Genomic DNA, 25,877 nt, shown 5'->3' on the forward strand with positions numbered 1-25,877 from the left:
TTCCAGTGTTCCCGGGGCTCACGTTACATAGCTCCACCTTTTGGCCCGGTGCCTTTGATAGACAGAACGCGGATCCAATGCGGGACATGTGATGTCATCAAAGGCGTCGGGCCAAGAGGTGGGGCTATGTGACGATGAGCCCCGGGAAGATGGGAAATTCAAATGAAAGCTATTGCAGCGGGCAAACCCGCTCTCTGCTGACCCGGGTGGCTTGCCTCTTCCTCTGCATAGGTGGGGCTGTATGGGGCACAGGCAGACCAGGCTGTATTGGGCACAGGTCACGCTGTATGGGGCACAGGTCACGCTGTATGGGGCACAGGTCACGCTGTATGTGGCACAGGTCACGCTGCATTGACACTAGGGCAGCTGTGGGGGGGGGGGCTGTTTGCAGGGGGGCCCCATACAACATTTTGCTATGGGGCCCTGCTATTTCTAGTTACGCCCCTGGTTGGAATACTAAAAAGAAAAAAACGCGCTAGATCTAAATTGATAATAATGTTTAAAAAAGGAAAAAATGAAAAGTCCAAAGAGCAGCAGCTTATTGTGAGAGACACAAAAACAGAATAGAAAAGAGAAGCTGCGCTGTGTGAAGGTTCAATCCAACAATGGCTTGTAGGTATCAATATATGGATGAGTGACAGTTCAAAAGGATCTAAACAAACACCCAAGTGAGCCCGATCCACAAATATGTGCCACCACCTTATAAAAAACTTGCTTACCAGATGGCAAGCAAAACCAAGCAGACGGCTATAGCTCAGCCAAGGCCTTTACTTGTTTGGAAAGATCGTCTGGACAGGTATGGATATGGATTGGTTGCCTATATACTCCAAACGCCCCGATGCCGTGGAACTCTGATGGATCTCGGTATCTCAGCGGGGTATAAGGGAAAAGACCAACCATAGCATAATATTGCTTCAACATGTTTAATAAAAAACAGTAATGCACTTACATATAAAACAAAAGTAAAATCGCGCTAGTACAAACAGAGCCGGCCGGCTGCAAATCAAATCCCGTCCTCCTAGTGAAAGTGTGGTGACGTCAGCACGCATCCTCCTCCAGACGCGTTTCATCATAAGTTGATGTTGTCAATGGGGAACGGGTGCGTGCTGAACCACCACCTTATATATATACACACCAGACCTTGTTCTGAGTCCCATAGGTAGAGTCAAAAACCGCAATCTTAGATGTGGGCAACCCATCCATTACAATAACTGATGTGTTGGAAAAAACGTGTATAGACAAACGAAACAATATATTAAACCGTGCATGACCCCAATGTGATATATTAGATGAATAGAAATTGTGAAATTAAATAGACATTCAAAATAAATGTGAAAATATAAATAAGAATGAGCCATGGGAATTAAATTTATGTGGCTTTATGATATCAACCAAACAAAATAATTTATAATAATGTAAAGAGGAATGACTGAAGATTCCCAATAGCAAATGTTGGAATACTCCCCTGCGGCCCAGCTTCTGAAGGGAGGGGATCTCATCAGACCACAGGACATGGTTCCAGTAATCTATGTCCTTAGTCTGCTTGTCTTCAGCAAACTATTTTCGGGCTTTCTTGTGCATCATCTTTAGAAGAGGCTTCCTTCTGGGACGACAGCCATGTAGACCAATTTGATGCAGTTTGCAGCGTATGGTCTGAGCACTGACAGGCTGACACACCACCCCTTCAACTTCTGCAGCTGGCAGCACTCATACACCTATTTCCCAAAGACAAGCTCTGGATATGACACTGAGGACATGCACTCAACTTCTTTGGTCGACCATGGCAAGGCCTGTTCTGAGTGGAACCTGTCCTGTTAAACCGCTGTATGGTCTTGGCCACAGTGCTGCAGCTCAATTTCAGGGTCTTGGCAATCTTCTTATAGCCTAGGCCATCTTTATGTAGAGCAACAATTCTTTTTTTTAGATCCTCAGAGAGTTCTTTGCCATGAAGTGCCATGTTTAACTTCCAGTAACCAGTATGAGAGAGTGAGAGCGATAACACCAAATTTTACACACCTGCTCCCTATTCACACCTGAGGCCTTGTAACACTAATGAGTCACATGACACTGGGGAGGGAAAATGGCTAATTGGGTCCTATTTGGAAATTTTCACTTAGGGGTGTACTCACTTTTTCTGCCAGTGGTTTAGAAATTAATGGCTGTGTGTTGAGTTATTTTGAGCGGACAGAAAATTTACACTGTTAGGCCCCTTTCACACATGCGGATCCGTTATACGGATTCCGCTTGCTCAGCAGTGATCAATCCATTGATCCCCGCTGAGCTGGTGGATGACAGGCCCGTCTCCACTCACTGTGCAGAGACGGACCTGTCAGATCTCCACTCTTCTCTATGGGGAGATTGGATTAAAACGGACCGCCTGTATGTTTCCATCCGATCCGCCAGACGAATGAAAAATAGGACCACCATCCGTCTGGATTTAGCGGAGCGGATCGGATGGGATGTCAGCGGACATGTCACCGCTGACATCTGTCGCTCCATAGAGATTCATGGAGCGTCCGATCAGGTCCGCCTGAAAAAACTGACAGGCGGACCTGAACGGTCCGCATGTGTGAAAGTGGCCTTACACAAGCTGTACACTCACTACTTTACATTGTAGCAAAGTGTCATTTCTTCAGTGTTGTCACATGAAAAGATATAATAAAATATTTACAAAAATGTGAGGTACTGTGTGTGTGTATATATATACACACACAGTAAATATATATATATATATATATATATATATATATATATATATATATATATATATATATATATATATATATTTATTATCTTCTGCATACTGTGTATATATTATATTGCATATACTGTGTAATATGTACTGTATGTATTGTATATATTGTGTATCAGGGGTGCTCAAACCATGGTTCGCAGAGCCCTCTAACGTGGCCAGCAACCTCAAACCAGGGAAGCGCATGCCCAGTGTTGACAACACATTGATCACAATCTGGGCTTGCCGACCCGCCATCTCAGAGCATCAGAGTGCAATGAGCCGGCTCTGGCAGCAGAGGGAGCAGGAGCAGCATAAGTCGATGCTTCTTCTGTAGCATCGGCTCCTGTCCCAGACGGAGTGATACCAAGTGCACTCCGCCTCTAAGGCTTCATGTACACGGGACGTTTTTACAACCTCTCCTGAATGATTTAACTTGACAGATAGTAACCCACGTTTAAAGCGTCCATTTTGCTGCATTTACATGCCGCGTTTAGTGGCGTTTTGCCGTGTTTTAAAGTGAAGCGTTTAAAAAAAAAAAAAAAACGCTTTTAGACGCAATTTTTTAAAAAATAGCCAAAAAGTACCGCGTTTAGCCGCGTTTGCTGCTTGAAATGCCTGTAAGCTCAGCTTCTGAACGCATTTTTTTGCGTTCCAAAAAATGCGTCTAAACTTAACAGCCTAAAAACGACTGTAAACGACCATGTGTACAGTACTGATAAGATAACATAGAGGAGAGTTCAGGGGCAGTTGAAAAAAAACTCCCAACTGCTCCTAAACGTCCGTTTACCAGCAGCAGTGTACATGAGGCCTAATTCTTTCTAGCAGCTTGGAGCAGTGGCTGCAAAAGGAAAAAAAGGTTGGTGTATTAAACAACACATACACTGGGTATACTAGCTTTTGGAATGGGCATATTAGTACCTACAAAAGGGTTACCAATTATTAGGCTTCTTTGACACTGATTCGCGGGTGCAGTGCCGTGCACCTATGACTTTCCATGGTTGTGGTTAGCTGCACTGAGCCATAGACTTCGGTTTCCCCCAAAAATAAGCCTGGGTCTTATATTAATTTTTTCAACAAAAGACCCAGTAGGGCTTATTTTCAGGGTAGGGCTTGTCATGGGCTGTCTTTTCTCCCCATCTTTCTCCCTGCCTGTCAGAAATGACCAGTGGCCAGTGGAACAGAGTTAAAAGTGCCTGTAAAATCATAAAATGCACTGCATTACAGCCCTATACAATGTAAAGTGTGCACCGTACCTTCCTACAGCGCCTTCTTCGGCGCTTCTGTGACCCGCCTGATCGGTCTTCCATGCTCCGAGCACTGCAGAGGGAGGGGGGCCCGAGATCCCCCGCTGAAAGCTGGCAGAAGAGGAGAAGAGCAGCGGGGGATCAGCTGAGCGGCGCCGCAATGAAGGTATTCATCCCCGGAAAAAAAACAGTCTAGACCACACAACACAACCCTTCCAAACTAGGGCTTATTTTCGGGGGCTTATATTGCAGCCCTCCCTGAAAATCACAGTAGGGCTTATTTTTGGGGTAGGTCTCATTTTCGGAGAAACACGGTATGTCCAGCGGGTTCCTCCTGAATGCAGGAGTTTTGGTGCGCTTTCAGAAAATGCATCACATCCGCAAAATGCAATAGAGGTCTACGGCAAAGCAAAACCCACAGGTGCAGGTAAACCACAGCACATATGTGTGAAAGCAGCCTTATAGGGTGCGTTTGGAGGGGGGGGAATCAGTAAAACCCCATACTTCATTGTGGCCCGTGACTGGTTACCAAATCACCAAAGTGTTTGTAAGGCTTGTTCTTTCCTATAAAAATAATACACATATTATACTTACCTGCTCTGTGTAGTGGATTTGCACAGAGCAGCCCGGATCTTCCTCTTCTCGGGTCTCTCTTCTGTGATCCTGGCCCTTCCCTCCTGTTCAGTGCCCCCACAACAAGCAGCTTGCTATGGGGGCACCCGAGCCGAGTCACAGCTCCCTGTGTCCATTCAGACACGGAGCCCCGACCCGCCCCTACCCCCTCTCTCCCCTGACTGGCTAGCTGACTTTGACAGCAGTGGGAGCCAATGGCGCAGCTGCTGTGTCTTAGCCAATCAGGAAGGAGAATCTCGGAAGGCTGAGACACTCGTGGACAGAGAGGGAGCTCAGGTAAGTGTTAGGAGGGCTGAGGGACGCTGCTTTACTGATGCATTAAGATAAAAATCCTTCTGCCTTTACAACCCCTTTAAGTGGCCCTCACTCTTCAAAATGTTGAGCACCCCTGGTGTATATATTGTGTATACTCCTGTGCATCTTTTGGGTTTTTCAGGTGATTCGGGTATATTTGCTGGAATATTGTTCTTCAGGTCAGAGAAGAAAGAGGAACATGAAGGAAATACTCATCTGGTTCTGCACTGAGTGCAAAGTAGAAGTACCTGTAGATATAGGCTTTGCTGAGGATAGCTTCCAGTCTGTTGTTGAATTCAAAGAAGGCCATATACTATAAGGAGACAAGGTGGGAGGAGATGGTGTCAGTGACAGATCATATATCGGGTGACAGCACAAGGGCCCCTTGTGTCCTCACCTTAAGTATACGGGGAAAGCGGAGAATGGACTTCACTCCAACCTTGAAGTAGAGAAGATCCAGAGGGAGGAGAGAGATGACGTCCATCTGCCGGGACCAAGAAATCAATGTCACCACACATTATCACTGGATCCATAATGAACCAACTGTCCTAATTGGGCCCCCAGAGGGCCCCAAAATGTACCATAAATCTGGGGGTCCATAGTGCATCAAATGTCCTGGGAGGGATTCAGGGTTTGCCAACATGTACCAGATATCTGGGTTGTCCATACCAAACCAACTGTCCGACAGGGACTCAGGGGGGCCCAACATGTATTAGATATCTGGGGGGGGGGGGGGGGCTGTTGCTTCCATACTGTCCCGGATGATTTTGGAGGGGCCCCAACCTGTACATACACCCCTCCGATTTTTGTAAATATTTTATTATATCTTTTCATGTGACAACACTGAAGAAATGACACTTTGCTACAATGTAAGGTAGTGAGTGTACAGCTTGTATAACAGTGTAAATTTGCTGTCCCCTCAAAATAACTCAACACACAGCCATTAATGTCTAAACCGCTGGCAACAAAAGTGAGTACACTCCTAAGTGAAAATGTCCAAATTGGGCCCAATTAGCCATTTTCCCTCCCCGGTGTCATATGACTTGTTAGTGTTACAAGGTCTCAGGTGTGAACGGGGAGCAGGTGTGTTAACTTTGGTGTTATCGCTCTCACTCTCTCATACTGGTCACTGGAAGTTCAACATGGCACCTCATGGCACAGAACTCTTTGAGGATCTGAAAAAAAAAATTGTTGCTCTACATAAAGATGGCCTAGGCTATAAGAAGATTGCCAAGACCCTGAAACTGAGTTTCAGCACGGTGGCATACAGCGGTTTGGCAGGACAGGTTCCACTCAGAACAGGCCTCGCCATGGTCGACCAAAGCAGTTGAGTGCACGTGCTCAGCGTCATATCCAGAGGTTGCTTTGGGGAAATAGACGTATGAGTGCTGCTCCTGCCTTCGGAGACTGGGCCGCAGGGCAGTATTCCAACATGATAATGACCCCAAACACACCTCCAAGATGACCGCTGCCTTGCTAAAGAAGCTGAGGGTAAAGGTGATGGACTGGCCAAGCATGTCTCCAGACCTAAGCCCTGTTGAGCATCTGTGGGGCATCCTTAAATGGAAGTCGGAGGAGCGTAAGGTCTCTAACATCCACCAGCTCCATGATGTTGTCATGGAGGAGTGGAAGGGGACTCCAGTGTGTCACAGATCAGCTGCGGAGCTGATCTGTGTCTCACCTTTACTGCTCTAGGCCAGCTGGCATCTGTTGTTTCACTAGCTTGTGTTGAGCTCTGCTGCACTCTGCAGCTATGGGTGTCGCCGGCTTCACCTGTTGCTTAATATATGATTCCTTCCTGCTACTTCCTGTCCAGCCCCTCGTGTGCTTCTCTATTTAAATCCCTCTCAGACCAGTTCTGGTTGCTTGAGCAACATTTGTTTCTGAGCTCCCTTCGTGTAACCTGCCTTAACCTGACCTCTCGTGAACTGATCTCTTGTGTACCGACTCGGCTTGTTCTGATTACTTTGTCTGCAGCCCGCCCTAACCTTGGCTCGCTAACTGGCTCTCCTTTGCTTCATCCATCCATCCTTGTCTGACAGTGTCTTCTGGTACCTCCCTAGCGAGCAGGCTGAACCCGGGGGTCGTGACCTGGGGTCAGCACGCAACTAAGCCCAAACCCTCATGATGGGGGTCCCTGGCAGAATACCGGCTGGCCCTTAGACTCCACACCCTGGGGGATCCCGTGTCACCTGCTCACCTGTGGGCTCACTGTAAGTAGTACTGTGACACAGTGGCAACCTGTGAAGCTCTGGTGAACTCCATGCCCTAGATAGTTAAGACAGTGCTGGAAAATAATGGTGGCCACACAAAATATTGACACTTTGGGCCTAATTTGGACATTTTCATCTAGGGGTTTACTCACTTTTTTTGCCAGCGGTTTAGACATTAATGGCTGTGTGTTGAGTTATTTTGAGGGGACAGCAAATTTACACTGTTATACAAGCTGTACACTCACTACTTTACATTGTAGCAAAATGTCATATCTTCAGTGTTGTCAGATGAAAAGATAGAAGAAAATATTTACAAAAATGTGAGGGGTATACTCACTTTTATGAGAGACTGTAGATATATACAAGTGTATTGGGAAAGGCTGCCGTAAACAGATGGGAAGCCAGCCGGTCACTCCAAAAAATGACACACCCCACTCAAAATTTAATCCAAAAGGTATGTAGGTGTATAAGTGAAGGATCCAGAAAACCTCCCTTCTGCACAGCAACCTGAACCATTTGCCCCCCCCAGGAGGAACCTTGACTCTCTCAATGACCTGTACCAAACCCAAGCTAATATCACCTTCATGCTGATTGTTGAAATGACGGGCTGTATTAGTAGATTTATTATTTTTAATATCGAAAATGCGTTCTCGAATGCGGTCCTGTAACCTCCTGGTTGTACACCCCACTTATTGCATTAGGCAGTCCTTACAAGAGATAACATAAATTACAAATGTATTGTTGCAGTTAAAAACACAGGGAGGAATTACCTTGAATCGTTCAGTCTTGATATAATATTCCCGCATTTCCTTCTTATCGGTCTGGAATTAGAAGAAAGTTTGATGAGGACATAAATTATTGATTTATAAAAAACTAAGAGCCCAAGAGTGTCCTTCATGGGAGGGGCCCTGAGGACTTCCACCTCCCCCCACCGGATGCTCCACCAGAGGGTCATCACAATCTTGTCTGGCTGAAAACCTAATAAGAGCCCTGATATACTCAATTCTGGAAGTCCATCTCAGACAGTGGCAGCCAACTGGGGCCTTCGCCTTACACAGAGCCCACCCTCAGGGAGCCAGGAACAGCCAGACTAGATGTTATAAAGGATTGTAAAGTTATCACACACATCAAAATGTCTATGGTGGATGATATCTGTGACTGAGTGTTGTCTGTACGATGTGAGGATTGTACAATGGGACTGTGAGATAAATTACGAACGCAGAACTTACAATGATGTCGCCGCCACGCACGAACTGCAGGCGGGCCTGGAACACAACAATGTCCAGCAGGTAGATGAGATCGCAAAGATAATCCATTAAGAGCCAGTAGTGGATGTTGGTCGGCGTCTGGTAGGGAAAGGCCCAACGTACTGGGATAAGCCAACAATTCCAATTCCATGCCATCACCACGAAGAAGAGCCACAGGACATACATAAGATCTGCAGGGGTGGTAGAGACAGGTGAGTGGAGCACAGCCAATCACACAAGACCTGAGAGCTGGGAGGTGTTCACTAATTGACCCACACAATTAGGTGGCCACATGGGGAAAAGAAAGGTCCCACAGAGTGGGAGGGGCCTGCTCTGTTTCATTTGATAATCAACGAGGCTTCCAGTACCACCCCTCTCTTGCTGATCAGCAATGCACCCAGTGCCTTGTGCTTGCCCCTTTATTTACCAGCAAGCAGGGTTTCCAGTGCCTCATGTCTCCATCTAGTTACTAGTCATTTGGGCTACCAGTGCCTCATCCCTCCTCCCTCCTCCCTCATTTGCTAATAAGCAAGGCTCCCAGTACCTTGCACCTCCTTCTACTTCTACTACTCATTGGGGCTGCCAATGCCTTATGCCTCCTCTTTACTTACTAGTCAATGGATCAATACTGGACGGGAATCTGTATTTGTGAAGTTGGGTCCACCATGGTCGGGTCTTAAGTTTGCAGCAGAGCATCTCACAATAGTGTTCTTCCACAGCGGGGGCTGCGCCTTCTGGTTTCTTCTCCTCATGTGGGGGAGGGGGTGGGGGAGGTGGTGGTGCAGCTTTTTTAGATGGAGCTGAAATTATCGACATAAAGCAAATCATTATACATTATCGTATTATATTATGATTGTGTACATCATCGTTGTATATCACAATTCTTTTACACTGAGCAGACTTTTCAATGTTCAGCATGCTGTGCTTCCTATACAGAGAGCTCAGCAATACCCATGCAATGGGATCACTGATATCACTAAGGCCAGCCATACACAGTTTGAATCTCGGCCGGTTCAGCAGGAACCGGCTGAGGTTCAAACCGTTAATGGGCAGGCTGATGTACCAAGTTGATCGATTGATCAACTTCAGTACAACCAGACTGCCGGATTCTCTGGCGATTATCACTGTCTTCTCCCAGCGAGGATGGCCGGGAGCAGACAATGGCACGGCAGGAGGGATTCCTGCAACATCACTGTCTGTGTTGATGGGGGAATCAAGCAAATTTCTTTTCTTTAACCCATTGTATGGCCAGCATAAGTACAGTCAGGTCCATAAATATTGGGACATCGGCAATTCTAATCTTTTTGGCTCTATACACCACCACAATGGATTTGAAATGAAACGAACAAGATGTGCTTTAACTGCAGACTTTCAGCTTTAATTTGAGGGTATTTACATCCAAATCAGGTGAACGGTGTAGGAATTACAATAGTTTGTATATGTGCCTCCCACTTTTTTAAGGGACCAAAAGTAATGGGACAGATTAACAATCATCCATCAAACTTTCACTTTTTAATACTTGGTTGCAAATCCTTTGCAGTCAATTACAGCCTGAAGTCTGGAAGGCATAGACATCACCAGACGCTGGGTTTCATCCCTGGTGATGCTCTGCCAGGCCTCTACTGTAACTGTCTTCAGTTCCTGCTTGTTCTTGGGGCATTTTTCCTTCAGTTTTGTCTTCAGCAAGTGAAATGCATGCTCAGTCGGATTCAGGTCAGCAGGTGATTGACTTGGCCATTGCATAACATTCCACTTCTTTCCCTTAAAAACTCTTTGGTTGCTTTCGCAGTATGCTTTGGGCCATTGTCCATCTGCACTGTTAAGCACCGTCCAATGAGTTCTGAAGCATTTTGCTGAATATGAGCAGATAATATTGCCCGGAACACTTCAGAATTCATCCTGCTGCTTTTGTCAGCAGTCACATCATCAATAAATACAAGAGAACCAGTTCCATTGGCAGCCATACATGTCCACGCCATGACACTACCACCACCATGCTTCACTGATGAGGTGGTATGCTTTGGATCATGAGCAGTTCCTTTCCTTCTCCATACTCTTCTCTTCCCATCACTCTGGTACAAGTTGATCTTGGTCTCATCTGTCCATAGGATGTTGTTCCAGAACTGTGAAGGCTTTATTAGATGTTGTTTGGCAAACTTTAACCTGGCCTTCCTGTTTTTGAGGCTCACCAATGGTTTACATCTTGTGGTGAACCCTCTGTATTCACTCTGGTGAAGTCTTCTCTTGATTGTTGACTTTGACACACATACACCTACCTCCTGGAGAGTGTTCTTGATCTGGCCAACTGTTGTGAAGGGTGTTTTATTCACCAGGGAAAGAATTCTTCGGTCATCCAACACAGTTGTTTTCCGTGGTCTTCCAGGTCTTTTGGTGTTGCTGAGCTCACCGGTGCATTCTTTCTTTTTAAGGATGTTCCAAACAGTTGATTTGGCCACACCTAATGTTTTTGCTATCTCTCTGATGGGTTTGTTTTGATTTTTCAGCCTAATGATGGCTTGCTTCACTGATAGTGACAGCTCTTTGGATCTCATATTGAGAGTTGACAGCAACAGATTCCAAATGCAAATAGCACACTTGAAATTAACTCTGGACCTTTAATCTGCTCCTTGTAAATTAGATAATGAGGGAATAATACACACCTGACCATGGAACAGCTGAGCAGCCAATTGTCCTATTACCTTTGGTCCCTTAAAAAGTGGGAGGCACATATACAAACTGTTGTAATTCCTACACCGTTCACCTGATTTGGATGTAAATACCCTCAAATTAAAGCTGAAAGTCTGCAGTTAAAGCAAATCTTTTTTGTTTCATTTCAAATCCATTGTGGTGGTGTATAGAGCCAAAAAGATTAGAATTGTGTCGATGTCCCAATATTTATGGACCTGACTGTAGGTGATCAGTACTGAACACAATAAATCTGAAGTTTAATCTGCTTATATTTTACCTTCCCTTTCTCCTCCCTCCCCCTCATCAACATAATGATTTTTTTCTAAAAAAATATTTTAATTTTCATTACATACCATTTTTTTTAACTCAGTGATGTCATCACTGGGTCTTTGTGCTTCTCTATGTAATGCAGGCAGATCATGACTGGTGGGAGGGGCCATCAGGGTGCTGTACATAGATTCCTGAAAATATTACAGCACCCTGCTCCAGTACTCCTCTCAAGAGCCCTCATTCCTGATGTCAGCAGTGGGCTGGCTTCTGGGAGAAGTTATGCAAATATCAAAATGCCTTGTGGGGTGGATGTTAATCTGGAGGTGTGGGTGTTCCTAGGGCAGTCTGTATTTGCATGCAGGCTACCCTAGATAACACCCGTATGTGATGCTGAGCCTTCATGATTGGAAGAACTGAACTACAATGAATGAAAGGGGTGGGCCAAGGACAGTCAGGCTGGGGAGGAAAGAAGCTAGATGATGCTGAATGTCCTCCTGCCTGGAAATGAGGTGCGCTCCATCTGACTTGCTGCAGCTTCTAATGCACATTGTGAGAAGCTTGCAGTGTGCAGTGAAATCAGAGTAAATAGTTTCAGTCCAAGAGAGGAGCCGGTACAACTGTGCAGGACTGAAGGGATGGCCGAAGGTCAGATTAAAGTCCCCTGTTTAAAAATTTGTAAGTGAGGACTGTGTGTGATGGGGGGGACAAGAGAAGGAGGTGTTATTGATGGGGGGGGGGGGGGGGGGGCAGGGGGAGTACATGTTATCAGGGACAGGAGGGATTCTTTACAGTACAGGATGGGTTATTGGCCCTTTAGAATGGACTCTGGCAGTCAGTCTACTCACATGCAGCAGGACTCTCCTCATCGGAGGATAGCTCGGGGTCTATCAGCTTTTCCTTCACTCGCTCTGTTCGGTCCTTAAACAGTCTGACCAGCTCCTGGAGGCGCTCTGTGATTATGGTGCTGCTTTGACTGATGGCGGATGCAGAACGCTCCATCACCCTGCAGGGACAAAAGAGCATAAGCAGAGGAGCCCCGGGAAAGCCAATACCAATAAGGAATGACACAATGTAGGACAACAAGAGGACTGGTATGGGAAGGTGTGTTGGGATGATGGAGGTATGGAATCTCTCCCCTTAAAATATACAATATGGCTGCCAGGAGAATGAGCTATGTGACACCACAATTGCCAGATTGATGATTCAATATGGCGGAGTTACTAATAATGGGTCCTTTTATGGTGCTGCTGCCCATGGACTATCAGCGTTTGGACTCTACACATAGCAGAAGAACAGCTGAGACCATTATTGGAACCATGTAATATTTCTCTATTTGGTCATAGACATCACTTGGGATCCTCCACCCCTTTGTTTACACTCAGCTGCTGACTGGAGAAGTGTCATTCACATCCAGGAGTCTATGCGGGGAGGACTGTGTTGGTTTTTTTTTTTATTGGCAGGTCTCATTCTCAATTATCAAGATTGATGGTGGATCTACATCGCTGGATGATGATTGACGAGGACTTCTTCTCGGGGGGGTTAATAAAAGACTTGGTCAAATGTGTAATGTGTTTATTTACTACTTAGTCATTTAGTTTTTTTATGTGAATGAGTGACCAAGGGTACTCATTTACATGGAGGGGGGGACCCCGAACCTCCAGGCCAGGGCTGTGGGGAAGAGGTCCTTGTTCTTATCAGCATGGGGACAAGGAGCAATGCCACCTTCAAACGTTTCGCCCCATTCCTGGTCTGGAATGGACCCGTGACGGGGTCTCAGGGTGACGTCACTGGATAGCCACGCCCCACAGCTATATAAGAACCGGCAGACAACGAAGCTGACACAATGGCGGGAGCCAGCTTTGGAGGAGGAGGATGTTTTTTTATTTTTAGCGGGTAGGCGGCAGCAGAAGACATCACCAGAGGGAGAAGACCGGAGGAAGAAGACATCAGAGGAGAAAGAGGACATCAGCAGAGGGAGAAGACTGGAGAAAGAAAACATCAGAGGAGGAAGAAGATATCAGCGGAGGGAGAAGACTGGAGGAATTAGACATCCGTGGCAGAAACAGTGCAAGGAGACACGTTGGAACTACGACGGGGGACATTCTTAATTTTTAATAAAAGACTTGTCAAAAACCATCTCTTGTTTTTGTAATACTATACTTCTTTTTTTTTTTTTGGTGAATGGGTAGGGGTACAATATACCCCATGCTTATTCACATAGAGGAGGGGGGCGGGATCTGGGGGCCTCCTTGTTGAAGGTGGCTTCCAGAATCCGATAAGCCACCTGCCCGCAGACCCCCACAACCACCGCCCAGGGTTGTCGGGAACAGGCCCTTGTCCCTATCAACATGGGGACAAGGTGCTTTGGGGTGGGGGATGCAGATCCCCCCCGCATCAAAGCACCCACCCTCTCATGTTGAGGGCATGTGGCCTGGTATGGTTCGGGGGGGGGGGGGGGGGCTCACGCTCACCCCGCCCCTTTCCTGACTTGCTGGGCTGCATGCTTGGATAAGGGTCTGGTATGGATTTTGGGGGGGGACCCCTTGCCTGGTTTTTTTTTGTATTGTTTTTTTTGGCGTGGGGTTTCCTCTCAAAATTAATACCAGACCTAAGGATCTGGTATGGTCTTGGGGGGGGGAACCCCACGCTGCTTTTTTTTTTAATTAATTTGGCGTGAGGTTTCCTCTGTACCAGAAGCAAAGGAATTGTTTTGATTGATCAAATGACAAGTTGCAATCATCTCAAAGTCCACTGAAGTCGCATCGAAGTCGGACATGAAGATGCAGAACAAAGTCAGATCGAAAGTTGTGCGACTACTAGGTCGGAGCAGTGTGAATCCAGCTTAAGACTAGGTTCACACTTGACCGCACTTAAGAAGGTGCGGGAATCGAAGCAGTTTCCGCACCTGAAACTACCCACAGCCAAATTGCGCTGCTCTATAGAGATGCTTGGGGCTGCCATTCATTTTTAATGGCAACTTCATGCATCTCAACCTGCGGAACATTTGCAGGTGCGGTAACCGCAGGGAAATCACATGTGGTAGCGTTTTTTAAAAAGGTGCAAGTACCTTTTTTTTTTTTTTTTGCAGGAAGCGCAGGCATGGCAAACACGGGCCACAAACCTGCACAGGTGTGAGCCAGTGGTAAATGTCAGTGTTGCTGTAGCAGGATGTATGCATCACACAGATGGGTTACTTCAAAGGCAGGGACAGGACACCTCACAGGCATGTTATTTACAGGGATTGAATATGTGTAATGTTGCCCTTTATGTGTTATTAAAAGACATTCTCCCCGCCATACAGTATTTTTTCCTCTTTTTTTTTTTCTGCATTGGTACATGTCCATCAGGGAAGTGCCCAGCTCTCCATACCTTTTGTTTGATTTTGCTGATTCCCATGCCATGGGTGTTTCACACCCATGCGATGCGATTCTGGAAATCACACTGCGTTTTGCAATCTGTTTTGGGGTGTCTTTAATCTAACATTGACACCCACAGCAGATCGCATGGACGCCGTGCGATTGCCAAGCAGTGCGATGTGGAGAAAAGCAGTGACTCTTGTAAAAGTCACTGCTAAATGTCACTTTTCATTGAGCACTACCGACAGATTTATTTATTTTTTACATTTTTTCCAAAAGTATATACACCCTTCATCTCTTTACCCAACCCGTTCCATACAAGCTCCAGAGGTAATATTGCCAGGATTATCTAACCTGTACCCACCAATGAGAGCAATGTGTGTGTGATAACCTATGTGGCTGACTTCTGGAGAGCTTGTGTCAGGAGAAAGGTTTCCTGTCATTTGTGGGTGGTGATGCCTCACATATCAGAATGCGGTGCCTTGTTCATCAGCAGCTACTTATGTTCAGATTAGGGGGAACTTTGGATTCCATGATCCCTGACAATGTGACTGCAGTAAGATGTAACATGATTGGTTAATGTGGATAGTGTAAGAAAGCTGTAACAGCTTACTCCTCCTCCTCTGGGCCGCCGTCCAATAGTTCGTCATCGTTTTCCCCAGACTGCGTCCTCTTTCGACTAGAGACAGGAAAATGTCACAATTAGCCATAAAACTTATAGAGAGCTATGTTGTATACAGAATAACATTGTATACAAAGTACCATTGTATGCAGAGTAAAATTGTATTAACATTGTATACAGACTAAAATTCCTTCTACATTGTATACAGTAAAACATTGTACACACACAAAGTATATTGAACATTGTATACATTCAGATACATGAGGTAGCAGCAGTCAATGAGTATGTATCTGATAAGTAGGAGATGACGGGGGTCAGTGGGTATGCATCTGATAAGTAGGAGATGACAGGGGTCAGTGGGTATGCATCTGATAAGTAGGAGATGACAGGGGTCAGTGGGTATGCATCTGATAAGTAGGAGATGATGGCAGAGGTCAGTGGGTATGTTCTATAATAAGTTGATAAAAAGTAGGTGATGATGGTAGGGGTCAGTGTGTATGTATCTGATAAGTAGGAGATGAGGGGGTCAGTGTGTATGTATCTGATAAGTAGGAGATGATGGCAGAGGTCAGTGGGTATGTCTCGAATAAGTTGATAAAAAGTAGGAGATGATGGTAGGGGTCAGTGGGTATGTATCTGATAAGTAGGAGATGACGGGGGTCAGTGGGTATGTATCTGATAAGTAGGAGATGATGGCGGGGGTCAGTGGGTATGTATCTGATAAGTAGGAGATGATGACGGGAGTCAGTGGGTATGTCTCTGATAAGTAGGAGATGATGACGGGGGTCAGTGGGTATGTCTCTGATAATTTGATAAGTAGGAGATGATGGTAGGGGTCAGTGGGTATGTATCTGATAAGTAGGAGATGATGGTAGGGGTCAGTGGGTATGTATCTGATAAGTAGGAGATGATGGTAGGGGTCAGTGGGTATGTATCTAATAAGTAGGAGATGATGACGGGGGTCAGTGGGTATGTATCTAATAAGTAGGAGATGATGACGGGGGTCAGTGGGTATGTATCTAATAAGTTGATAAGTAGGAGATGATGGCAGGGGTCAGTGGTTATCTGTCTGATAAGTAGGAGACCATGGCAGGGTTGGTGGGTATCTCATGGGTGTGATATCATCAGAGAAGTATTTGCAGTTCTGTCTGGGATGATGCAATTCGGGTAGGAGGCGATAGTGGGAGTCAGTGGGTATCTATCTGATGGGTGTGGTGTCATCAGGGGAGTATTTGCAGCTCTGCCTCGGGTGATAAAATTTGGGTAAGAGATGATAGTGGGAGTCAGTGGGTATCTATCTGGTGATGTCGTCTGGGCGGTATTGGCGGCTCTGCCCAGGATGATGCAGTTTGGACAGGGGATAATGGTAAGAGTTGATGGATATCTATCTGGCAGGTATAATGGGCAGGCACAGTTACCTCTTTGGGGCAGTGGAGGTCATCGGCACAGTGAGGGTTCGCTGTTTGTAGGGGGAGGCTGGAGGCTTAATACTTTCTTCATGTCCTATTGCGTCAGTGATACTACCGGAATCCACATCCTCAATGCTGACCGCCGGGCGAGTGAATGCCATTCCAGCTAGAGAGAAGAGACATTATACAGCCAGACAGGTGACAAGCACGGAGTGAGAAAGAATCTGAGGAGGCCATCGCTCATCTCTGCTGCTACAAATATCAATATCCTGGCTGCCATGCTGATCCTCTGGCTTCAGTGCTCACAGACTCACTGACCAGAACAAGTATGGGAACCAGCATTTTCAGAAGGAGGTCAGTCAAGATGGATTATGTTTAATGCTGCAAATAGCAGGGGGGGACAGTAGAGGCTCAGTGTTACCTCTGGGGGTTCAGAATACCATGTCCGGATGGGGAGGTCCACCCTAAATTCTTCCATTAAAAATCGGAAAAAGAAGGGAATGTGGAGATTTTGCCATACTACTCTTTACCCTGAACCCCTGAACTGTGCTCTCCGGGTTCAGGAAATACGGAGGAGGAAATATATTCAGCCATCATTATGGAATCCCATTAAATACTGTAGAAGGGAAGGGGAAGGGAGAGAAGGAAAGATAAGGGAAAAAGAAGAGAAGATAAACAAAGAGGATGGAAGGAAAGATAAAAAGAGGGGAAGTGTTGCCAACCTCCTGCAGCATTTTTTACTGACAAGTGAAGAAACATGGAAAATATACTGACGGAGACCATTTTTGCTGGCAACCTGAAAAATGACAGAACTTTTAAAAACTAAGACAACCAATATTTTCACAGTATAAACACATTATGGAAACAATGACAATACCCATAACATGTCATTTGCCTGGCTCTACACTTAAGACGTCATAGCATGATAAATTATCAGTCTGATATTTACAGACAGTTGCAAAAATCACAGATTTTTACGAACTGTCCCTAAATTTACTGATGGTTGGCAACTCTGGGGAGGGGAGAGAAAAGAAGGGAAATGGAAAACATGATGAGGGTAGGGAAGAGAAGGGAATAAAATGAAAGAGAAGGGGAGGGAAGGGGGAAGGTGGGGGGAAGGGAATGGGAGAGTAGGGGAGGTTAAGGAAAAGGACGGAATAGAAAGTAAAGGAACGGAAAAGAAGGTAAAGAGAGGGAAGTTCAGAGCGGATTGCTCACCACCCTCTCTTGATCTCATTTAATGTGATGTGACTCTGAATGATATGATTTAAAGCTGTAGCATGCTGCGATATCAATATAAAATAAAGAAGGAATTTTCATGTTCCTGCAGATGAAGCAGTAGGACAGGAGATGGAAGCTGAGGACTAGAATGTGATATGATGATCTGCCCTACAGGATGGGAAAAATGCTTGATCCCTCAGGCTAGGGCAGGAAGGAAGCAGACTGACACATGGTGGTGGGGACTATGATACATGTGGTGGGGACTGTGACACATGGAGGTGGGGACTGTGACACATGGTGGTGGGGAACGTGACAAATAGGGGTGGGGAACGTGACACACGGGGGTTGGGAACGTGACACACGGGGGTTGGGAACGTGACACACGGGGGTGGGGAACGTGACACACGTGGTGGTGCGATTTGTGCAGTGCTGTAACAGGAAAGGGAGGTCACTAAACATGCACAGCTGTATATTTATCTAATGACTACCAGGAGGCCAGGGTGACAACACAGTGGAGGGTACACAAGCATTCTACCTAATGCACGGTGAGTGGGAGAGCCGCCATCACCCTGGAAGGATAGGTTCAGCATGCCACCTCTGCAGCGCAGTGGGAGGGAAGCAGCCTGGTAGTGGGGGACATTGGGTAGGCCATCTACAGCTTCTGGAAAGGCGGCTTGTGAGCAGCACCCATCTGGAGATGCGTCAGGCACCAGCCTGGAAAGCTCTACATCTGCACTGTGACGGGACATGGCAGCGGCATCTACAGAGCATGGAGCAGGACAAGGACCGGACCTGAAATTGAGAGAGAAGAGCCAGCAGGAGCACTTTATAATTATACACCTTAAATGGAGCCTCAGTACATGGCACCAATGGAGTGTGCCAGCATTCCATGTGAATGAGCCATAATATGGTATCACCATTGGCTATGCACCAGGACATGTCCCTTCTCCACACAGTACATACATGACGTGTCCTTCCCCCACACCATACATACAGAACATGTCCCTTCCCCACACCGTACATACAGGACGTGTCCCTCCCCCACACCGTCCCTCCCCACAAAATATACATCCTGCCATTTCTTACCCGTCTCTTCCACAGCAAAGATACCAACCGCCTCTCCCAGTGCCTGAAAAACAAAAAGATCAAATTTTGCAATATTTGACCAGCAACCAGACAGAAATCCTACAAATTGTCATAGTATCACCAATAGAGATCCACCATACACACAGAGATTCCGCTGAACAAGAGAAATCCCCAATAGGGGGGGTCGCCGGAGAGACTCGAAAATACTCGGAGACCGCTCAGATGGACTCAGAAACCCTCGGAGAGGTTCGGAAACACTCGGGAACGAAGTATTTCCTAGTGTTTCCAAGTATTTCCGAGTGCATCCGAACGGCTCCGAGTGTCACCAGCTCCCCCACCTCTGGCCAAATGCGGTACTGCACACCGCAGAGGCTTGAATCCTGCTCGTTTTGCGAGACAAGACTCGCAAACCGAGTTAGGATTTTTTTAAAGTAATAGCTCTTATTGCAAAACGCTCGTTAACCGCGTTACTTGTAATCTGACGTATTACTGTATTTGGAATTTAATTTTGACAATGTTCCTTCCAAGCACAAGAGAGTGCTCAGATTGAAGCTTTCATCAGTATAGGAAAGTCAGGACAATAAATGGTGGATAATTATTGGTTGCTCTAGATCTCAGGGTGGTTCATGTCCCGCCCCCCCGGTAGGAGTACCTGTATATAATTGGAGACGGCGTCTCTTGTAATAGTAGGGACGAGGACCGCAGTGTCCAGGTGTTCAGGGGGACATTCCAGGGTTACCTGACTGTGAAGTAGAGGATAACAATGTGACATATAGGAAAAGGAAGACATATTATGGGATGGCAGATATACAATGTATACATGTACACACATACATACGTACACACACACACACTCAATGGAGTTGATTTACTAAATCTGGAGAGTGCAAAATCTGGTGCAGTTCTGCACAGGAACCAGCTTCCAGGCTTGTTTGTCAAAGCTTAATTGAACAAGCTGAAGTTAGAAGCTGATTGGCTTCCATGCACAGCTACACTGGATTTTTGCACTCTCCAGTTTTAGTAAATCAGCCCCAACGCATACAATCATATATAACCAAAAATTGTTATAAAATACGCAAATTTTCCTTTTTCTCATTAACTCTAGGACAGTATATGAATAGGTAGACTCGGCCCTCGTTCCTATCTCATAGGGCCCTCTCCCATATATTTTGAGTCTGATCCAGTCCACATGTTCCATAACTAGCCTACTCAACAGCTGGAAGGGATCCAATAAATTACAGTAAGTATTAGATAACAATTTTCTGTTTTCCTGACTAATTCCATGGCAGCATACGATGGGAAATAACTACACACACACAAACAAGAGTGGGTGCAGAACAACTAAGATTTAAATCACAGCTCTAGCTAAAACAAAAATAACAGGAAACTGAGGATAGTTTTACTCCACAGTGAGCCATAAAGGTATTAGTGGAGGACCACGCCATCACCATACAATTACCGGTACTTCCACCGCCTGTGACAGGGAGCCTGCAAAGTCTGCACATTCTCCTGTTTGCGTGCGTGGTCACTGCTTCGGTAGGAGCCAAACCTTTAGCCTTATAACAAGTTGTCTAGCCACCATAATGTATCCAGTGATATGGGGGTTCCTTCCCTCGAATTCTGCCAGAAACTGACAAATAAACAGTCTAAATCTCTAACTAAGCCAAAGATTGTGAGTAAATTCGAAGTATCTTGACATCTAGCGAATAGAACTGGTCATCTTAGTGGTCCTGCTTGTGGAGAGAACAATTTGTGTTTGTCCTCATGGGATGTTGAAGCCACTTTGGATCACATTCCAGCATGGATATAAGCAATAGCTGAACTGGGCACTGCAACAAAAGGGTCCCTCAGTCCTAGCCTAAGACCCTGGTCTCTGCAAACTTACTGGAGGTGCCAACCACTGGGGAGGCTATCTTCAAGGACCAGTCTTACTCGAACTGGACTGAAAGTGATCCCATCTGTAGCTGCCAAGGAAGTAGTGGGTAAGTGGTAAATCCCACTTTGGGAGTCTTGGATGTCCTGCCCTCCTGAGACACCAGCCTTCTTCCTGGCTCTCTCCAGCAAGGGTCCTCCCCTGGATCTCCTCAGCTTGGCTAATTCCACACAGGCAAGACAACCTAAGGACCATCATAGGGTTAGCAGGCCCCAGACAGGCTTCTGGGCCTACTTGCAGAACTCGCAGCAGCACATCCTCAGGCCAGGAGGGCCCGAGGTAAGAGAGAGCGAGAGCACATGGCTCTGCCCAATAAATACCCCCTTCCCAGCATGCACATCGTCCAGGAACCTCCGACTGGGTTGTTCTAGAAAAAGAATAATTATCACATAGCTCAACCTTGCTGTAATTCTCATACTGGCCTGTGGCACCAATGACACCTACTGGCAACAGTGAGCAATGCACAGCCCAATTGAGTTTAGAGCCGAAACCAAATAAACTATACAATCAGTCTGGGCTGTTTACAGCTCAGCCAAAAATTAAATTTACACTATAGCCCCAATTTTAGGAACACAGGGCCACCCATGTAAGTTTTGTCATAGGTTAGAAAAACTAGTCTCTTGTTACAGGAGCAAGGAATTATTTGTGGCACAATCTGAGGCGTGAAGAATGAATGATCTCCCAAACATGGCATGAAGTGCTTGTCCAGAGGGTCTAAAGCAGGTCATAGATGAATCTTTTTTTTTTTTTTTTTTTCATTCAACCAGGGGGTTGAAATGAAGAAAATAACTTGATTCCAAGCCACACACTCGATGTGGATTGGAGACTCCTCTCTGTTGTCAGAATACAAAGGCACAGCGGGGAGGATTCCCCCATCCACATCGAGTGTGTGGCTTGGAATCAAGTTATTTTCTTTCGTTCAAACCACTGGTTGAATAAAAAAAAAAGATTCATCTATGACCTGATTCCAAGCCACACACTCGATGTGGATGGGGGAATCCTCCCAGTTAGCCTTTCCCACCATCAAAATACATTGATCAGTCCTGCAGGCTAAGGCTGGCAGTGCTGATCGAACGGGAAAAATCCAACAGGTTGGTTGTACAGACGTTGATCGGTAGTATTTCATTGCATGCTGCAAACATTTTGGCACATGCCACTATTGGCAAGAGATACAGAACATGTTTTAAGAAGAACTTAAAATTGTTGACAATTAATATATTGTACAAGTGCTACTCAAGCCATCCAGTAATTTAAAGATACTAAAAGTTACCAATCTACTTCAAACTGCAGCCAATGACGTTTAATAAAGCAGTCCAAAAATTCAGTACAATAGGAATTTTGTCAGAAAGGGGTTATGCTAAGAAACCTCTAAAGGGTTAACCACTGCTAAAGGGATGCCGATCCCAAATCAGAGGCCTGAGGTTTCACCAGATGGTTAATGAACGGACCTGGCCATACATAGAACAGGACATGATGAAACAGTGATCAGATCAGAAACAAAGGTAGGAATCTGCAACAAGTTCAATAATATTCAATGTACATAGATCACCCAGAGGGGATTGTCATTATTGTTTACCATAAGTGAAGTTACACTTCAAATAGCCTGTAAGTTGTCCAGGTAGGTGCCTTTATTCTGCCCCAAGCCACTGTGGCACGCAAAGCATTCCATCCACCATAGAGGGATCCATTAGATACTGGGAAGTATCAGCCAGGAAAATCAGATACAGAGCAAGCACACTGTTCGATTTTCTGCAGATTTTTGTCTTCAGATTTACCAAAAACCATATAATATGAGGTCAAAACTTAAGAGTTTCAATTTGTATGCAATCAGGCAGGCCCTTGCACTACATGGTTTTGATAAATCTGAAGACAAAAATCTGCAGAAAATCTAATAGTGTGTATGGGGTCTAATGCCCATAGCTCATGTTCACATTGGGCCCTTTTGACATGCGATGTGACATGTCACATCGCCAGCAACTGCACCGTCCGAATCGGAGCGACACTGACTTTGCGGCGTCGCACCAATTCCCAAAAGTAGTTCCTCTACTACTTTTGGCGACTTCGGGGGCGATTTGAATAGACATCTGTACATGAACCCGCACAGATATCTGTCAAATCGCCTCCGACGTCGGACTGCATTGCTGGTTTGAAATCACTCGCACAATTTTAAACTCACCCTCAATGTGAACCTGGGCGCACACACGATCCGAAAATCGTACAACAGATCGTCTGACTTTTTCGCTTGCTAGTCGCAAATAGGGATTGAATAGGTTACTAAAGTTACAAAAATTCTCGAAAGACAGAATAAAAATTCGGAAGTGATGTAACATGTTTTAGTGTGCTAACGATCAGATTATCATACGATTGCTTCAAAAGCTGTATTTTTCGTCCGATTTTTGGATTGCATGTACGGGCCATTAGAAGCAATAAACCTTTTAAAGAGCGAACGCTCTCAACTTTGGAAATCACACAACTAATGACACAGTTTCGATACACGGACTGGTACCACAAAAGCAACCCTCTCAAACTCTTTGGGCAGATTGAAACTTTACTAATTCACCCCCCCCCTTAAGTACCAGTTCACACAGGGACGACCTGTCAGCCGCCTGACAAGACGCACTCAATGGATTGAAATGGAACCGTTCTAATAGGAGCCACTCAAGTCGCTCCGACTTAGAAAAAGGTTCCTGTACTACTTTGGGACGACTTCGGAGAAGCTTGCATTGACTTCTTTACAGAAGTCGTTTTGCAAGCCGCGCTGAAGTCGCACTGTACGGTGCGGCTTCAGAGTCGGTTGACTTTTGAAGCCGTCCCTGTGTGAACCGGTGTTCTGCCGAGAAAGTTCCTCTCGGCGGATAAGGACCCCCCTCTACTGCGCAGGCGCAGCGCTTGCGCAGTAGGAGCCAGCGGAAATAGCCGAAGGCGAATAGAAGAGAAATCAGCTGTACACGGCGCCTGTAAGAGGGCCCCTCGCGGGCTCGCTTCGGGCATGGCCTCGCTTCACTCGGCACTTTTTTATTCTCTCTCTAGGTCCACTTGGATGGTGGGGCTTCAACCTGGACCCAGGGCGCAGGCGCCGTGTACAGCTGATTGAAGTTTTTCATCTTCGGCTATTTTCGGCGGCTCCTAGTCGTTCGTACTGCGCAGTACAAGGGGGACCTTATCCGCCGGGGGAACTTTCTCGGCAAGACACCGGCACTAATTCAGGAACCATTACATTTAATAAGTGATAGTTACAGTTTGAAATTAAAGAGACTCTATTTTCTATTTCTTTTCTCCTGGGCAAACTAAACCATACTTTAATTTGATGTAATTTTTCATGTGGATCTTATAAGCATCCTGCTATAAATGTCTTACTAAAGCAATCTTAATACTATGGTACATTATTCTTCCATACTTCGAGACTAAACATAGTAATATCTCCAAAATCAGATGTTATTTTGGTACCCAAAACTTTTGGAAACGTTAAAAGGAACATACACTGGTGCTTGTACCGTATATAACACACACACACTATGTGTCTGTACATGACATGTTCAGGATATCAGCCACCAGACCTGTGTGCTCAGCAGCAAATGAAAACAATAATGCCACGTGTCAGAGCTCCTCAAAGGGGGACCCCATAATATTTCTACAAAGGGGACGCCCCATAATTGGTCTACAGATTGGAACTCAATAATAGGTCTATAGCTGGGTGAAGGAGACCCCATCCATAGTATTATTATTATACAGCGCCAACAGTTTGCGCACAACATAGTAGGTCTATAATTGGGGAGGAGGGACAGAGAGAACCTCATAATAGAGCTATAACTGGAATGAGAGGACAGAGGGTACCCTATATTACGTCTATAGCTGGGGGAAGACAGAGGGGACCCTATATTATGTCTATAGATGGGGGAAGACAGAGGGGACCCTATATTATGTCTATAGATGGAGGGAGGGACAATGGGGAACCCATATTAGGTCAATAAATGGGGGGGGGACAGAGGGGATCCCATAATAAATCAATATCTGGGGGGAGGACAGAGGGGATCCCATAGTATGTCTATAGCTGGGGGGGGGAGAACAGAGGGGAACCCAAGAATAAGTCTATAGCTGGAGGGGGGGGGGGGGCAGAGGAGGACCTACTTGGTGATGGACCTTCGATCTCATATTGGCAGGCGCTGAGTCTCATCAGATTATTCACTGCTAATCCGCTTGTGTGTAACCTGATCCTCTCTGCCTGAGAGATGTGCCAGCCTGGGGAGCGTTACTAAGAGAAGCCAACAGGTAACTATGGAGGAGCGATGGTTGCTAAGAGACTATCCGTGGGGAGCAGTACGTCACTGCATCATTATCATAACTTACTGCGTCATCTTCGTCTCTTCCTCGCTCTCACTGTGATAACATGACATCTGCAACCTGCAATAAGAAAGATCGTTCTTTCAAATCTGTATAGCGATCGCTGATACCTCTATGTACTCCATATATTCCAATAATCTCTGTATTCCCCCAATATTCTCTATATACCCCCCATAATATATTCCCAATCTATAGATACTCTCACTATTCCAATATTGTCTATATAACACCGATCATCTTTGCATACCCCCAATATTCTCCATATACTCCCAATATTCTCTACCCCCAAAATTATCTACATACCCACCACAATATACCTCAATACTCTATATGCAACTCAATATTCTCTATATACCCCAAATATTATTTTTATACCTACTATAATCTATATATAACCCAAATATTCTCTCTATACCCCCATAATTTACACCCAATTATCTATATATACCCCAAATGCCAATACCGAGTATTTGCACAAGTATCGGTACTCCTGCAAATGCACCGATACCTGAAACCAATACTTTCAGGCTCGGTTCCTGGAGCTGTCAGTGGGTCCCCCCTGTTGACAGCTGAAGTGTTAAAGAAG

At 45.7% G+C, this 25,877-nt stretch overlaps 1 protein-coding gene across 6 annotated transcripts in view; it reads right to left on the reverse strand.

Annotated features, from left to right (window-relative positions):
• Positions 1-25,877, reverse strand: part of CNGB1 (cyclic nucleotide gated channel subunit beta 1) — a 77,473-nt gene that overhangs the window by 11,348 nt on the left and 40,248 nt on the right. For all 6 annotated transcript variants that reach the window (XR_012236627.1, XM_073605609.1, XM_073605610.1 and 3 more), the window contains 11 exons: positions 25,298-25,351; positions 19,670-19,760; positions 19,018-19,060; positions 16,720-16,876; positions 15,293-15,358; positions 12,169-12,326; positions 8,977-9,165; positions 8,348-8,556; positions 7,889-7,939; positions 5,303-5,389; positions 5,154-5,218 (listed from right to left, as the gene is read on the reverse strand). Coding sequence is in view for 5 of the 6 variants with exons in the window: in XM_073605609.1 (XP_073461710.1) it covers positions 5,154-5,218; positions 5,303-5,389; positions 7,889-7,939; positions 8,348-8,556; positions 8,977-9,165; positions 12,169-12,326; positions 15,293-15,358; positions 16,720-16,876; positions 19,018-19,060; positions 19,670-19,760; positions 25,298-25,351 (1,170 nt within the window). In the remaining variant the exon portion in view is untranslated. The remainder of the gene's footprint in view (positions 1-5,153; positions 5,219-5,302; positions 5,390-7,888; positions 7,940-8,347; positions 8,557-8,976; positions 9,166-12,168; positions 12,327-15,292; positions 15,359-16,719; positions 16,877-19,017; positions 19,061-19,669; positions 19,761-25,297; positions 25,352-25,877) is intronic.

The sequence above is a fragment of the Aquarana catesbeiana genome, linkage group LG11 (genome assembly GCF_042186555.1).
Source record: "Aquarana catesbeiana isolate 2022-GZ linkage group LG11, ASM4218655v1, whole genome shotgun sequence".
Taxonomy (NCBI): domain Eukaryota; kingdom Metazoa; phylum Chordata; class Amphibia; order Anura; family Ranidae; genus Aquarana; species Aquarana catesbeiana.